The following is a 17,827-nucleotide window of genomic DNA, read 5'->3' on the forward strand; positions in this document are numbered from 1 at the left end:
CATAGCAACAGACTACAGGATTCATTCTCCCCTGGACTGAGTCTGGAGGTATCTGTGAGAGCAGTATGCATGGCCATTTGGTAAAATGGGAGCAGAGAGAAAAAAATAATAAATGCATAGTTAGTCCCTTTCTTCTTTTTCTTTTTCTCACTACACCTCCTGTTCCCACCCCCAGTAGTGGGCCTTGGAATTCATTCAGCGTTACCTCAAATTAGTTTTCCTCAAAAATACTTTATTTTATTCTCAAGTCTCATTTGTGCTCAAATATACAGGTCCACTTTGCCCTTTTCTATGGTACATGAATAAATCAGAGGAAAGGCATTGAAAATAGCTTTTTTTCACATACACACTAATATATATAAAATAGATCATCAACAACAACCTGTATTCTGTAATAACCTTTACAGGAAAAGAATCTGTAAAAGAATGGATAATGTATAACTGAATCACTTTCCTTTATACCTGAAACTAACACAACATTTTCTATCAACTGTACTCCAAAATAAAAATTAAATTGAAAAATAATAGCATTTATTCAACCCTATTTATCCTTACTGTTTAAGGACAATAAAACTGAAACAGTATCCAGAGAACCATATAGAATACTTCCTTCAAGGTAGAAGGTTATGAGAGAAGAATTAGAGACCTTGTTCTAAAGTCAGTGGATTGGAAGTAGAGAGAGATTCTTTATTAGTAGCAGTAGGAGAGGAAAAAAAAAAAAAAACTAAGCCTGTCAGTCTCTGAGTTCCACAAACAAAAAGGAGAGGGAGAAAGAAAAAGGAGGTTATGGGGAACCAGCCTGAGGTTCCTGAGACATTTCCCCGAGGATTTTTTTTTTTTTTTTGGTGACATTACTGTCTTCCACTTCACACCCCTTTTCCATGTGTGAAAATGAAAGTTGCTCAGTCATGTCCAACTCTTTGCCCGTTCCCTCCTCTAAGGGATCTTTCCAACCCAGGAATCGAACCCAGGTCTCCTGTATTGTAGGCGGATTCTTTACCAGCTGAGCCATAAGGGAAGCCCTTTCCATACATAAAAGCTAACAATTGAAGACATCTGTTAATTAGCTGAGAGCCTTCAGAGCTAGCAGTTGAAATGAGTTCTCTCATTTCAGTTTGATGATCTTCCACCATCATCCTTAGTGCGAGCAAGTGACCTTATGTGCCGTTGAGGCATCATGGCAGATAGACAGTAAATTCCTTCCAGTACTGGAACCTGGCCTGAGCGCTATAGCCATTGCAAAGTATTATTACCAGTTATTATGAAAGGAGATAACTCAAGAACAGTCAGATGGAAAAGGTGATGAGGACAAGGCCTGGGGAAAGGACCTGTCCAGAACCTCCATGCCCTCTCCGGGAATAACTCTCTCTCCAAGTCTCCATGTGTTCACTGACCCAGAAGCTCTGGGTTGAGGATCCTTAAGAAAAAAGAGAGAAGAGCAGTATTATCAGTTATCCTCCCACTCTCTTTTCTTTTTCTTTCTACCCTCTTCTCTTTCCTAGGCATACATTTTCAGTATCAGAAATGTCAGGAACAATATTATATTATCAAAATATTATCAAAACCGTAACTCAAATTGTTGGCATATATTATCCCACCTCTCTGAGTAGTTTGGATATAAATGCACCCTTCATTGGCCTTAGTGTGCAAGGGCTGGTAAAGGTTCCGAATTGTTTTTATTTATTTTCTTTTTTGTCTGAAAAACTGGTGCCTTACCCTTAATGCAGAGAAAATCTACATAGGCACAAACAGAAAACAAAATCTCATCTTGTAAGCTGCTGGACACATGAAATTTGCTATGTGACTGATCCTATTATGGGCGAACTTGCTGAGAATTTGGTTTCTTCCTTTATATATATAGTTTTCCGTTATGTAAGTAAGGCTGGAAAGGATTTGGTGAGTTTAGTAAAATAAATGTGTAAGACCAGATCAGAACAGAGGTTCATAGTTTCCATTTCTAAATTCTTGCCCAAAATTTTAATGGATTGATCCAGTTTACATATTCCCTAATAAGATACTTCTGTACCCATGGCAGTCTTTATCAACCAGACTTTCAGTATACTGTCATAATTGCATCTAATAAAGGGACTTTCGGGAATTGCAGAAGTATAATTTCACAGCTAATTCTTTTATTCTAGTGAATAGGAGACAAAGGAAAACTGTGTTTTATGCCTCATAAGGAGCTCTCTTGCTTCCAAACCACTATTTCCTTATCTTAAATGTAAATTAAGGGGAATCGTCAAAGTAATTAGTATTTTCTGTTTCCTGTTTTTCCAGTTTTATATTTTTATATATAACCTTGCCTAGCTAAGAGTTGGACACGACTGAGCGACTTCACTTTCACTTTTCACTTTCCTGCATTGGAGAAGGAAATGGCAACCCACTCCAGTGTTCTTGCCTGGAGAATCCCAGGGACGGGGGAGCCTGGTGGGCTGCCGTCTATGGGGTCACACAAAGTTGGACACGACTGAAATGACTTAGCATCAGCAACAGCAGCTTAATATATGTAGTTTTTAATATATAACCTTATCTATAATGACTTGATACTTGTATGTACTGCAGAATGATTACCAAAACAAGTTAACGTGCATCACTTCACAGTTACAATTTTTTTTTCTTGGGATGAGAACTTCTAAGATCTGCTCCCTTAGCAACTTTCAAATATACATTATAGTATATAGTCCCCATGCTCTGCATTAAATTTCACAGTTGATACCTTTCGACTGCCTTCACACATTTCTTCTACCCCCACCCCCACCCCTGACCACAACCAGGCTGTTCTCTTCCTGTGAAATCTTTTTTTTTTCAGATTCTACATAGATGTGAGATCTCATAGTATTTGTCTTTGACTGTTTACACTTAGCTTAATGTCCTCAAGACTCATTCATGTTGCGTATGGCAGGACTTCTCTTTTTTAACCCCATTGTGTATATGTACGTACCGCATCTTCTTTATCCATTCATCCATCTGTGGACACTTACGTTGTTGCAGTATTTTCTGTGCCCTACATGGGTACAAGGTATTTGTTATTTCCTACATATATGAAATAGTTCAGTTTTTTCTTACATGAAAAAGTTCAGGATTCTTTTAAGTTGAGGGGGAGGTTGAAAGTGTCTATATCCCCCCCTTAAAGTGTTCATTATTCTTAAATCTTTACCAAGTTACTTAAAGGAACTTAGAAACACCATTTCAGCAAATATCAACACTGGTACGTTTGCACATTGCTGAGAATATAATGGGATTCCCGGGTGGGTCAGTGGTAAAGATTCCTTCTGCCAGTGCAGATGTGGACTCAGTCCCTGGGTCGAGAAGATCCCCTCAAGAAGGAAATGGCAACTGAACTCCAATATTCTTGCCTGGGAAGTCCCATGGACCAGAGAAGCCTGGCAGTCTACAGCCCATGAGGTCACAAAGAGTCGGACATGACTTAGTGACTAAGTACACACACAAGAATATAACATAAATTTCAAAGTCTCCCTGACATTTGATTCTATACTTAAACAGGCACAGAAAGCCCTCCAAACAGTCTTTATTTGGCAGTCAAGATAAACTTGCTTTTTATGGAAACCTTGTTTCTGTTAGAGTTGAAAATAAAGGGGGGATTTGCAGTTAAGCTTCGATAGACTTGGCCATGATTGTGCCTGGAGGTACAGTAGGTTTTTAAATACAAGGATAATTATTTTTCTTGGCAGGTATTTCAAACATTATTTGGCTGAAATTAGAATGTCAGAAATATAGGCCCATGAGAAGGAAATCTTAGACTATAAATTACTTTGTAGGTAAATACTATCTAAAGTAGAGTATTTTTGTTCTTGATGAAGCATTTGTTCTTCAGTTTCTCCATTTTCTAAGATTCTGTCTTTCTAGGAAGATCTTAAGTGTTTAACAAGGTATTTGTTATGTTTAGAAGTAGGGAAGACTGAATTAAAAATAGAAAAGCTGTATTTTATTTCCCTGCTTTCTGATGGAGAGTTGTAAAACACCACACCCCTGCGTTCAGTTTCTTGCATGGTACTCTCAGACTACTTTTGTTAATTTGACCATGCATGAGAAAAATAAGCTCACGCTCCCTCTCGCCCCTCACCTCCCACTTTTAACTGCCCATATAAAGCCAGCAATACTCTCAGAAAGTTCACATCTCTCAGATGTTCTTTCTCTCTTGATCACATCAGGGCCATGATAGATAATTGGCTGGGTATCCTACTGGACACAGTTGTGTTGTTCAGTGTTTAAAGTATTTTTAGGTGATGAATGTTGATGTGAGCCGAGGCAGTTGACCTGAATAGCAAGTTTGTTGGAGCTCTGCTCCCAGCTCTGCTGAATCAGGCAAGGTCTACTCCAAAGCATGAGGCCCTTTCCTTTCTCCTTGCCAGAGATACCCATCTATTAAGTTATTTATTCCACTAGCCGCCTCACACTGAGAAATACTGAGAGTCAGCTATAGCGTAATTTTTTTTAAGATACCAAAGTCCTACAAATTTTAGTTAATATTAACAATATAATGACAGCTCAAATGGTAAATGAACAATCTCAGTTAATATCTCTAAGATTATACTTCACATACCATAAAGTTTTATCATTTTAAAATGTACAAGTCAGTGATTTTTAATATGTTCAGAGTTGTTTAATTATCACCACTGTCTAACTTCAGAATACCTTTACCACCCCGAAATGAAACACTGTGCCCATTCGCAGTCACTTTCCTTTCCTCTCCCTCCTCAGTCCCTAGCATCCACTTGCCTTCTTTGGATTTGCCCGTGTCGGACAGTTCATGTAAATGTAATCATAGAATGTGTTGTCTTTGTGAACAGCTTCTTTGAGTTGCATCTTAATGTTTTTAGGTTCATCCATGTTATTTCACATATTAGTACCTTATTCCTTTTTGTCACTGAATAATACCACATTTTGTTTTTCCGTTTGTCAGCTGATGAGCAATTTTATTAGAAAATGAACAGTTTTTTTTCCAGTTTGTTGAGGTATAATTGACACATAACTTTGTATGAGGTATACAATAAGGTCATTTGCTATATGTTTATCTTGCAAAGTGATTGCCACAGTAAGTTTAGTTAACATACATCACTTCACGTAGTTAGAGATTTTTCTCTTGTGATGAGAACTTTTAAGATGTACTGTCTTAGCATCTTCAAATATATGACACTCTATTGTTAACTGTAGTCACCATGTTATACATTAATTCTCAGAATTTATAGCTGGAACTTTGTACCTTTAACCACCTTCATCCATTTCCCCCAATGAATAGTTTTTAAACTTAATTTCTGCCCCCCCGCCCAGGGGAATCTAATGTGTATTTTATTGACTGACTGGTCATGTTTAAACCAGGCTCTACCTGGTCATTATGAACCTGGTAATTAGTCTGCAAGAATCTTCCAAAAAGCTTTTACTGTGTTATTTTTTTTTAAAACAGAGTATTTAAAATAAATTTTGTTTTGCACATTTCATACAGGCTGCCCCTGCTTTCTATTTATTCATTTATTTTTACTTTTTTTTTTAATTGGAGGATACTTGCTTAACAATGTTGTGTTGGCTTCTGCCATACAACATCATGAATCAGCAATAAGTATACATTTGTCTCCTCCCTCTTGAGCCTCCCTCCTACCCCATGCCCCTTCTCACCCCTCTAGGTCATCACGGAGCAGCAGGTTGAGCTCCCTTAACTCTGGGAAGAGCTTCTCTGAGTAAGGCATCATGAATACCAAGGAAAAGGGCTTGAGTACCAAACTCTGTTGTCTTCACTCTTAAGAAAGAGGCTTTGATTATATTTTTTTACCTGCCTTGTTCCTTCCTGGGTACCTGTGAAGTGCTGAGAACATATAAGAAACCTGGGCCATCATTCAGCTTTCACACTGGTATAGCTGTCAGTTTTTAAAATACTTCTCTGGTTGGTCAAAAGCCACTGCTCCAAGCCACCAGTGCCTCTTCTGCCCCATACCTTCCCCAGTATCTCAGCAAATAAAAGGGGTTATCCTTGGCAGAGCAGAAGGCCTGCAGGTCAGCAGTGGTTAAATGTTAAACATTATGACTGTTGCCCCAAGAGGAAATGAAGGCCCTTTTGCAAACTTACAGGAACGCTGAATATAAGAGACTTGAGTTCCGGTCACAGCTGTGTCACTAGCTAACCATGTGGTATTGGTTAAGCCCGTTCTATACCTGTGTGCTTAGTTATAAAATTAGAGGAGCAATATCTGCCTTAACTGTTGAATGAGAGGATTGTAAGATAGTAAAGTTCTGAGGCTAATATATCCCCTCTTGTCTGTGGAATTGTCACTACTTTAGCCTACCTTTTTGTAAGAATATGTTTTGAATTATTTTCAGAGTAACTATTGGCATGAATGCCAAATATTGTATTAAGCTTTGCTATCTACCTTGCAGAAAAATTGGCTGGAAATAGATTTTTGATTGTAGAGTCATGAGAACTTTTGATTATTTACTCTGTAGTTCTGCTGAAGTTTTTTCCCAGAAAGACACTAAAATCTGATGGAGAAAATGTTATGACTAGTGTTTCTGCTTTACCCCTCATTATGTTAGGTGTTTATCAGATCAGCAAACAAATCAAAGCTCATGATGGCAGTGTGTTCACACTTTGTCAGATGAGAAATGGGATGTTATTAACTGGAGGCGGGAAAGACAGAAAAATAATTCTTTGGGATCATGATCTGAATCCTGAAAGAGAAATAGAGGTAAGGATGAAAACAGAACATAAACATTTTAAAATGTTAAACCCTCTAAACTCATGTCTTTTGTCCCACATTAAGATAACTTACACTTTTCTGGAAAATTTGGTATACATTCTTGTCATTTCATTCCCTTGAAATAAACCAGGAAAAAAAAAGACTATTCACTAAGCCAAATAATTTGAAAGAATAAGAAAAATGGGCAGAATAGTTAACTTGCTTACTTATTTCTGACATTATTTTTTAGTGACCCAAAAATAACCACATAACCATATAAACTTAAAATTTGCCAGACATTTATCAAATATTGTATTATACTCCATGGTATACAAGATGACCAGCTTAATTTTAAAACTCAAAAATAATCTTTTAAATGATGGGCTTAATGATAATTGCTGATTATATCTCTGAATATGTCTGCTTCATGGTATAAACGAAGTATATCCATAAAAACAGGTTTTATGTGTTCAGTGAAAGTTGAATGAGATCTCAAGAAGTGAAATGGTTTAGAATAGTGCTTTAGATCACTGATTGTCAGAGCAGAGGCAAACCTCACAGTTCAATACTGCTTCTGTTTGTTGGTGACTTTAATTTTAAATTTACACTCAGCCTTTTCCACTTATAACATGCTTTGCAGGCAAAATCTCTTAAAAAGAGAATTCTGACGTACTGCTCTTGGATTTTATTTCCAAGAAGATGTATCCCCATATTATAAATAAAGAAATTTGTCTCAGGCTAAATGGCTTACCCAAAATAATATAACCAGTAAGTAACAAAATCAAGCCACAGTCTTCATGTAGTCTCTCAGAACTTATTCCTTTATCCCTTACTCATAATCCTTAACTCTTGAAATCATACAAAATGTGAATTTAAAATTGAAGCAAAGAATGTTGATAATCCATTATAACTTCTGTGTATAAAATGTAAATGTATGAATAAATAATTTATTCTCATAAAATTACCTGGTACTTTCAAATTTGAAATTCTGTCATTTATTACCACGTAATTGTGTGCAGCTATAACTTCCGTCTTCAGGTTGATTAATGCATTGTATTATGTGTATGGTGACTTTATAAATTATCTTTTAGGTTCCTGATCAGTATGGAACAATCAGAGCTGTAGCAGAAGGAAAGGCAGATCAATTTTTGGTCGGCACATCACGAAACTTTATTTTACGAGGAACATTTAATGATGGCTTCCAAATAGAAGTACAGGTAAGCTGTATGATTTTAACCATTAACCGAATATTTTGATGATACCCTTTATTTCTTACAACAATGGGTATGTTTCTTTTTCAGGGTCATACAGATGAGCTTTGGGGTCTTGCCACACATCCCTTCAAAGACTTGCTCTTGACTTGTGCTCAGGACAGACAGGTGTGCATGTGGAACTCCGTGGAACACAGGCTGGAATGGACCAGGCTGGTAGACGTGAGTAAAGCAAAATGCGATTATAGTTTCCCCACAGAAACTCCCCAAAACTGGCAGTTGGTAGCAGCAAAGCAAAAAGGATTCAGTATTGGTTAAAACCAAGTTTATTGCTATAGTTCAATAAAGAGGAAGAGATAAGGGGGAGAGTGTTTAGTTACAAAGTACATCATGAACCCACTCCAAAGAAGCAAGTTAACAGGACAGAAGCTCAACTTTTCTGTCAGGTTCAATAGTAAAAATCAAGAATATTTCACATCTTTATGGAGCGTTAATTGTTATGGAAATGTTTGGGCCGCTGGTGGTGGGGCAGTTGGGTTCAGTAAGTACTGCTCACTAACAGATTCTACTGTCGTCTTTTTGAGTTGGTCTCTTACTGTATTTTCTCCCTACCCCACCCAGATATTCACCTTTTCTAGCCTAAAAGGTGTATGCACGTTCTTTGTAGCCTCTAAAGAACTGTACAGATGTTTGTTGTTATCCTTATTATTGTTCCACTGCCTAGCTGCAAGCTGGCGGTCCTTTCCCCCTACCACTCTGCCAGCATGTCCCCTTCCTGCTCTGAAGTTCTTTTTCCTCTTATGTCTGTGTGGTATTCCCATTGGCTATAGTAAAGTTGATTGAGATTCCATGTTTATGTGAAACAAGTTATTTTCAAATGTTTTGCCACTCTTCCCATAGATCTAGGGAGACTTTCTCGTGTACTCCCCAACAGCTGTCTGTCTCTCTTCTAGGAACCAGGACACTGTGCAGATTTTCATCCAAGTGGCACAGTGGTGGCCATAGGAACGCACTCAGGCAGGTAGGGTCTTTAAGGGAAATGTGAGCTGAGTAATCTTAAGTGGTGGGATGTTTAACCATTATTCAGGAATGTTCTCTATCTGATCTGGAGAATTGATCTTTTAAGTGGCACAGTTTTATACTTTTTGCTCTTTTCTGTTATGTATACTCATTTAATCACTCAGTAATTTTTTGTTAAGGACCTACTGTTTGTTAGACCCAATTGCAAGAGTTCAGGCTACATCACAGTACAAAGCAAAAATCCTTGCTCCCACGGAGTTCACACTTTAATGTGTGTCAGGGGTGGAGGCAGAATAAAAAAATAAGCCTTAACTAATTAAGTTAGTTATTAACTAATTAAGTTAGAAAAATGAAGAGCTATGATGGGGGAGGGTTGAGCCTAGGAAGAGGGATCTGGAGGGTACAGTTACAAAATGCTATGGGGAGGTCAGAGTAGCTTCACTAAGGAAGGTGGCAGTTCAGCAAACTTGACCCTCTCTTGTGACATTTTCTGCGGTATCAGAAAACTTCTGTTCTCGTTATCTTTAAAAAGGGAAGGAAATCGAATCTGAAATAACCCAGTTGAGCTTTTGTTTGAGCTATAGCTTTTTTCCTTCTTAAATGCTACACAGGTAAATAATAAAGGTATGTTTCTTGAAATTGTTATTAATTACTTATCTTTGCAGACCTTGTATAGTACCTTTCCAAGGCTATTAAGTAATATATATTTATTATCTGTATTTTTAATTGTCCTTTTTATTGCCTCTGCTAGTAAGTAACCCTCATCACAAATAGCTTAATTTATTTTTTAAAGAGGCAGAGGAAAAATATAAAATCAGTTTTCAAAAGTTAAACCCATAAAAAATGTGGAATGCTGATTTCTAATAAGGTGAAAGTATTGTGAACACACTTACATAAATATTTTTATGACTGTAACAAATATTTCAGATCATCCAGTTTATTTCAGTTTAGTTCAGTCACTCAGTCATGTCCAACACTTTGTGTCCCCATGGACTGCAGCACGCAGGCTTCCCTGTCTATCACCAACTCTCAGAGCTTACTCAAACTCATGTCCATCAAGTCAGTGATGCCATCCAACCATCTCATCCTCTGTCATCCTCTTTTCCGCCTGTCCTCAGTCTTTTCCACCATCAGGGTCTTTTCAAATGAGTCAGCTCTTCACATCAGGTGGCCAAGTATTGGAGCGTCAGCTTCAGCATCAGTCCTTCCAGTGAATATTCAGGACTGATTTCCTTTAGGATGGACTGGTTGATCTCCTTGCAGTCCAAGAGATGGACTCTCAGGAGTCTTCTCCAACACCACAGTTGAAAAGTATCAATTCTTCAGCACTCAGCTTTCTTTATAGTCCAACTCTCACGTCCATACATGACTACTGGAAAAACCATAGCTTTGACTAGACAGTTTATTTAATTCCACTTTACTTAATTCTAACTAAATTTAGCCATTTAGAGGTGTTTTGTTTTTTTTTTTTTTTAAATCAAGTTTTCCCCTTTGGCTGTTAGATGCAAATTAATACCTCTGAAAAATTGAAACGTTTTCAAAATCCTCATTTATAGTGCTCAGAATCATGGAAGAACAGGTCTTTAAGGTAAAGATAAACTTTGAATGTGGGTATGTAATTAGAGATGTTATTTGAGTGGTTCTGAAATAGTGGAATTTTAGAATTAGGCTGCTTGGGAGTGTAATTGGTGATAACTTGCAAATATAGATGGGTTTCCTATCTCAGATTCCCTCAAAATACATGGCAGTAATAGATTGTTGCTTGGACTAAACAGGCATATGGCAGGCCACTTTGTAGAATTTGGAGGAAATTTATTTTCTGTTTTACCAAAAATGTATTTTTTGAGCATATAAGAATCTCCTAAACTACAGTGGTGAACTGGTTTTCAGGAAACCACAAAAGAGTTTACTTCAGATCTATTTTGGGGGCAGCTGAACAGATATTACAAATGCTAATATCAATGAAACAGTAGGAATAAGAACTACCATTTTTTCACAGTCTGATGACACACGTTGTACTAAATTATTTTCATATTGTACCTTTTGTTTGTTGCATTTTAACAAGAATGCAACAAAATGTTCAGTAATATCTCCTTTGCACAAACAGGAAGCCCAAGACCCAAGTCACATGAGTCACTTGTGCTTGAGCTGGGATTTAACTCAGGATCTATATGATTCGAGTTCCATATGGTTTTAAAGCTTGTCTCTTTCCAGGATTCCACCAGTACTCTTTTGAGATGTTCTTATAGTGTTTGTACTATTACTTAGAAATGTTACAAGGAAAATTTATCTTTGAAGGTTGAATCACTGTCTGACATAGTGTTTTAAAAGCATTTACTGTGTGCAATAAGGAGTTCAGCACTGAGTGAAGTAGTAAGTGCTAGAAGGACTTGAATCATTAAGACTCAACCCCTTCATTGGATGCATGTACATTCAGAGCCCCAGTTTTTCATGACAAGCAGATCTGATGAAACTTACTGAAGTTACTTTCTAACATTTAGTATAACTGTGAAATCATCGTTAACAAATTTAAAAGGAAAAGTTGCTTAATGTAAGTGACTTAGCTAAGCCTCTTGGAGTTGTGAGTAGGAAAAACCTTATGAGTGAGAGTGATATAACTCAAAAGTGCTGTCAGTTAATTCTTTCTAGTGTAGAGTTGGGGATTATTTAAAATCTAGAGGAGATGTAGTTATCAGTGTTCATTTTCCTGCGTTTGATTCTTAGAGAACTTTTCTTGTTATTATTTTTTTGCATGAGTCTGTGAACACTTGGCTCTATTGTCTAAAACAAAATTCCTCAATGTAACCATTCAGATTATTATCACTGACCCTAAGCCTGCAAAAAATCACACTGAGGGCAAGAATTTTTTTAAGTTTAATACAGCACATTATCCAAATTGTTCATGATCCAGAAAAGGTGACTAGCAACATGTTTAAAGACGTGTTCATGTCCATATCTAGAAATCTTCTACTTGTAATCAAGAAGTAAGCACAAGTGTAGATAAATTATCACAATGGTAAATAAAATTTATCATTTTAAAAGATTATATTATGAATACAATTTCTAAGGGAAAAAATGAAATGCATGGCCCTATGTGGACATACTGTTTCCTTAACATTGCTATTCCTTACATATTAATAGCAAAGAGTCTTTTTAATAGCTTTATTAGATAGCATTCATCTACCTTAAAATTCACCCTTTTAAAGTATACAGTGCAGTAGTTTTCAAGAAGTTCACAGCGTTGTGGAACTTTCATCACAAGCTACTTTCAGAACACTTTCATTAACCCTGAAAGGATGCACACTATAGCAGTCATTGCTCATTACCCCCACCCACTTCCAGCCCTGAGTAACTGGTCTACCTTCTATTTCTGTAGGTTTGCCTATTCTGGGCATTTCATATAAATACAGTCGTATAATTGTGATTTGTGACTAGTTTCTTTCACGTAACATGTTTTGAAGGTTCGTGCATGTTGTACAGCATGTATCAGCATTTCATTCCTTTTGTCACCAAACATCCCATTGTATGGCTGTTACATCTGAATTAATGTTTCGGTTTTATGACTGCTGTGAGTAGTGCTGCTGTAAGCAGTCATATACAAGCTTTCATGTGGACAAATGTTTTCTCTTCTCTTGGGTATACACCAAGGAGTAGAGTGAACTATGTTTAAAACATTTTAAGGAGCTTCCGCATTGTTTTCCACAACAGCTATACCATTTTACATTTCTGCTAATAAACTATGAGGGTTCCAATTTCTCTACATCCTTGCCAACAGTTGTCATTGCCTGTGTGTGTATTGATTATAGCTCTCCTAATGGCTGTGGAGTGCTTTTTCATTGTTTTAGTTTGTGTTTCTCTGATGGCTAATGATGCTGAGTATCTTTTTCATGTGTTTATTAGTTATGTATGTATAGCCTCTTCAGAGATATGTTTGTTCATATCCTGTGCCTATCTTTGAATTGATTTGTCTTTTTATTCTTAGTTGTAAGGGCTTTTTATATATTCTGGATAAAGTACCTCATCAGATGTATGACTTGCAAGTATTTTCTCTCATTCCAGTGGTCTTTTCACTTTCTTTCTTTCTTTTTCTAATATTTATTTGCCTGTGTCGGGTCTTAGTTGTGGCACCCAGGACCATTCATTACAGCGGGTGGTCTCCCTAGTTGTTGGCATGGTGTGCAGGCTTAGTTGCCCCACAGCATGTGAGATCTTAGTTCCCCAACCAGGGCTCAAAAACAGGTCCCCTGCGTTGTAAGGCAGAGTCCTAACCACTGGACTGCTAGTGGGAGTCCCTCTTTTAAATTTCTTAATGGTAAATTTTATTGCATTAAAGTTTAAAATTTTTATATTTTCCCATTTATCTGTTCTTTCTCTCGGTCCTAAACATTTACTACGATATTTTCTTCTAAGAATTTTATAGTGTTAGCTCTTACCTTGAGATCTTGATTTATTTTGAGTTAGTGTTTGTATAGATATTCAGCCTCATTCTTTTGCTTGTGGATACCCAGTGTTGCAGCACTGTTTTGTTTTGTTTTTTCAGCACTGTTTCTTGAAAAGACTTTTCTTCCCGCAGTGAAGACTTGAAACCCTTGTTGAAAATCAGTTGACTGTAATTAGGTTTCAGTCTGGATTCTCACTTATATTTCATTGATCTTTATGTTCATCCTATGCAATACTGGTCTTGATTATTATAGCTTTGCATTATGATTTGAATTGGGAAATGCGAGTCCTCCAACTTTGTTCTTTTTCAGGGTGGTTTTAGGTATTCAGGATTCCTTGAATTCTATGCAAATTTTAAGATCAGCTTGTCAGTTTCTGCAAAGAAGCCTTGATAAGGATTGTTTTCTTCTTTATAGATCAATTTGAATATGTCACTGTTTTAACAATATTAAGCCTTCCAATTTATGAACAGGTGTTTTTCCATTTATTTAGGTCTTCAATTTTATTCAAAGATGTTTTTAGTTTTTAGGGTACAAATTTGCACATTTGTTAAATTGTACCAGTGTTTCATTTTCTTGATGCCATTTTGAATGAAATTGTTTTCTCAATTTCATTTTTAGAATATTCATTGCTGGTATATATAAATACAACTGCTTCTTGCATATTGATCTTGTATTACTTGAATAAACAAGCAGTAATACTTGAAGATCAACAGAGAAATTACTGTGAACCTAAGTGGTCAGAGAGCACCTCGCAAAGGAGGTGGAGCTGGCCCTGCCTTGTAGGAGTTCTGAGATCTTAAGAAGGCAGTGAAGAGTTAGGAGCTCATATCAGCCAGAGGAAGTGGATTGAGCCAACGCAAGAAGCTATGAACTAACTGAAATAGAACATTCCTTAAAGGCCTCTTGATAGCTAAACAGTGGAATCCAAACTTGTTAGCCTGGCGTTTAAAGCCCATTAAAAATCTTTCCCTCACCATTCCAGCCAGAGTAGTTAAGTTGTTGTCCTTCAGATACACCTCAACCCTTTCTGTCCTTTCTTACCTATTCCTTTCCCTCTGATTCTTACTACATTTGATATGATGAAATCCTAAACCACCCCCACATCCTCAGTGATTACTCCCTGCTCTGAAACTTCATGATCCTTCATGATCATAAGAGCAGTTGGGAAAAAGTTACAAACCTGCCACCCAGAGGATACACTTTATATGATGATGAATATTTTTTAATGCATTTTATGAACAGATATAGATTCATTTAGAGACTTTAACATGTGATACTTTCCAGCTCTGAAATCTTATGATTCTCCTTTTGCCACTAAAGAAATCAATGTGTGTGTGTGTGTGTGTGTGTGTGTGTGTTTTAAGTCATCAAATTATGGTGGTAGTGTGTGTGGTTATTTAACTCACAGTCAGATTAGTTTAAATATATGGTCAAAGATTTCCCACCTCTGATGCTGAGCAGTTCCATTTAGAAAGATCCTTTAGGCCACATAGAGCCCCATAATGATTCTTTGAAGCAGAAGCTTGGTTCCAGTATATATACTCTAGATTAGAATGAGAGTCCAGTTCAGCACAGTGAAAACTTAAATTACTTATTTGTAGAAAACTTCCTTTACTTCTCCATACTCTCGTTAAGGATAGAGGTCCTGAGCTAGAAAGTCTTTTCTGAAGGTAGAATGTAAATTCATGCACTGAAAAGGGTGGGAGCCTTAAAATTATTGCTGTATAGTTTTCACAACAAAGTTATTCTAATTATTACTAAAAAATTACTCGCTACAAGTGAAAGAATTAGTCTCTGATAGCTTCCCACATAGGTCAGCTGGTAAAGAAGCCCCCTGCAATGCAGAAGATCCCAGTTTGATTACTGAGTCTGGAAGTTCCCCTGGAGAAAGGCATAGCAACCCACTCTAGTATTCTTGCCTGGAGAATCCTCATGGACTGAGGAGCCTGACAGGCTACAGTCCACGGGGTTGCGAAGAGTCAGATACAACTGAGCGACTAGGTGTGCACATGTGCAATTAAAGAAATAGAAAAAGTAACCAGAGGGTTTTCTGTTTGTTTGTTTGTTTGTTTTTTAATTGTTGTTGTTTGTTTCTTTTTTGAGAGCTACCATCTCTTACCAGTAAATAACTCAGTTTTAGGTTCTACATATTGTATACCAACAGACATTCTGGAGGTTTTTTTATTACTTTTTTTTTTTTTTTGCCATGTGGGATCATAGTTCCCTAACCAGGAATCAGACCCATCCCCCCCTGCAGTGGAAGTACAGAGTCCTAACCGCTGGACCACCAGGAAATTCACTTAAAAAAAAGAGAGTTTTCAGAGCAGTAAAATTGTTTTCAGTTTTCCTAGGAAGATTGAACTGGAAACAATATCAGTCAAGGCTTCTTCAAAATAAAAACTGGTAATTTTAAATGCCTAAGAAAGTATAGTGAAGTGTTTACATAAACTCATTAAAAACTTAAAGCCCACAGAGCAGTGTTGTGTCTCATTGTTGTTCAGGCATGTCTGTTCACTCTTAAGTTGATAATATTTTGTTCCTTTACTCTGAGAAGGAATTATAATTTGTTCCCTCACTTGGCATCAGCTTTGGCATTTCTTGGCTAAAGAGTAGTTTCACGGTGGCAGCCATAAAAATTGATGAATGAATTACATTCTCAGAAGAAACCTATAATCTCTGCGTACTGTCCAATTGCAATAAAGTACGTTCCTTATGCACCTTTTGAAGTAGAAATGATCAAACCATGAGCCCAGGGCTTCAAAGTGCCAGTTTCCTGCTGATTGGCTTTTCATAAACTTGGATATTTACAAATAGAAACTGTTTCTCTTACCTGAGTAAAAAGCAGAATTATTAATTAGGTTAGTACCTAGAAATTTCAACCCATAACTCACAAGTTATTTGAAGGAATAGTGGTCTCTTCTCAGATATTTATTATAATGCTTCAAGATTAAAGGAGCTGTCGTCATGACTCCTGCTATTGAATTTAGTGGAACTTTTCCTATCTGAGCAATTAAGAACTTGCTGCTCATTTGTCCCATTCAGTTCTATGAAATTAAGATAGTGATTTTATTTTTCTAATTTTGTCCCATTCTTTCCACTCCAACCATTTCTTCCTACACACTGCGTTTCAGTTACATAATTCTTACTAAAACAGCATCTGTCATGTTCGAGACATTTTATATTTGTTCATTTGTCCATTCTGTAAATATTTATTTAGTGCCTGATCTGAGCCAGGCAGTCTCGACTCTGAGCTCCTGCAGCTAACTGTGCCTGCTGTCTGTAGCCTGCTCCTCTCCTGGATCTGTCCTTTAGTTGTCCTTTCTTAGTTCCCAGTCTTTGCTTTGTACCCCGTATCTCACCCTGCTCTTAGAAAAGGGTCTGATGAGAGTCACTTACTGTGTAGTTAGGTGTAAGTCATTGTTTTACCTATCAAGAGGCCTTATACATTTTGACTTTTCCTATAAATGTGATAGAAAAACTGCTTTTCAGAGAGCTGAAGAGGTTGCTATGCTGGTGCTGGGGTTATTGGAGAGGTAGAGTGCCCCCTGCTGGCCCCTTTGAAATCTCACCAAATGAATGGCCTGCCTTTCCTCCCGCCTTCATGCTATCCGTGCTGCTTCTACCTCCGAGGCAGTGCAGCTGTCCCTCCTCCTGCATGAACTGCCTGTAACTCACCCTCAGTGTGCAGCTCAGCCATGTTCTACTGATACATCCTCCCTAAAGGTCTTCCTATGCCTGTTCATTCTTAGGCTATTCAGTTTCTATGCTAGTCATTCTTCTGAGTTCCTCTACTATACGTAGTCACCATCGGTGAGATTAGCACTTAATTGTGCTTTGTTTTTTAATATAATTTATTTTTTAATATAAATTTATTTATTTTAATTGGAGGCTAATTACTTTACAATATTGTATTGGTTTTGCCATACATCAACATGAATCCTGTGCTTTGTTTTAATTAGCTCATTTCCTTTTCCCTGGCTCTAGTGTAATTTCCAAAAACACTGATCATCTTGTCATTTTCTATTTGGACAGTGCCTCTCAAAGAGACACCCTTGGCATTCAGTGAATACCTAAGTAGAAATGAGAACATGCCTAGGCCCATATGTATAAGTATATTGCATCTAGTAACATTTTGCAAAATAAATTCATCCTTCATTAGAAAAGGGTAACATGTCCAGCTTTAGGGCATTATTAAAATTTCTTTTTAAAAGGAGAAAAAAGTCAGCAGCCTTTTTTTTTTTTCGATAAATGCTAATGTCTGAGGAAACTTTTGATTTTCTACTTCTTAACAGGTGGTTTGTTCTGGATGCAGAAACCAGAGATCTGGTTTCTATCCACACAGACGGGAATGAGCAGCTCTCGGTGATGCGCTACTCAGTAGGTAGGCAGGTTTACTCCACTCCAGGGGGCATTTACGGCTTTTCTCAGTCACTATGTATTTTCACTTCCAGTAATGCTGACTACT

The 17,827-nt window shown here is 37.2% G+C and overlaps 1 protein-coding gene across 6 annotated transcripts in view; it reads left to right on the forward strand.

The window, feature by feature from the left end:
• The window catches only part of EML4 (echinoderm microtubule associated protein like 4), a 148,714-nt gene that overhangs the window by 115,246 nt on the left and 15,641 nt on the right, over positions 1-17,827 (forward strand). For all 6 annotated transcript variants that reach the window (XM_018055168.1, XM_018055169.1, XM_018055167.1 and 3 more), the window contains 5 exons: positions 6,547-6,698; positions 7,781-7,906; positions 7,991-8,122; positions 8,854-8,921; positions 17,655-17,743. In XM_018055168.1, the coding sequence (XP_017910657.1) occupies positions 6,547-6,698; positions 7,781-7,906; positions 7,991-8,122; positions 8,854-8,921; positions 17,655-17,743 (567 nt within the window). The remainder of the gene's footprint in view (positions 1-6,546; positions 6,699-7,780; positions 7,907-7,990; positions 8,123-8,853; positions 8,922-17,654; positions 17,744-17,827) is intronic.

The sequence above is a fragment of the Capra hircus genome, chromosome 11 (assembly GCF_001704415.2).
Source record: "Capra hircus breed San Clemente chromosome 11, ASM170441v1, whole genome shotgun sequence".
NCBI classification, from domain to species: domain Eukaryota; kingdom Metazoa; phylum Chordata; class Mammalia; order Artiodactyla; family Bovidae; genus Capra; species Capra hircus.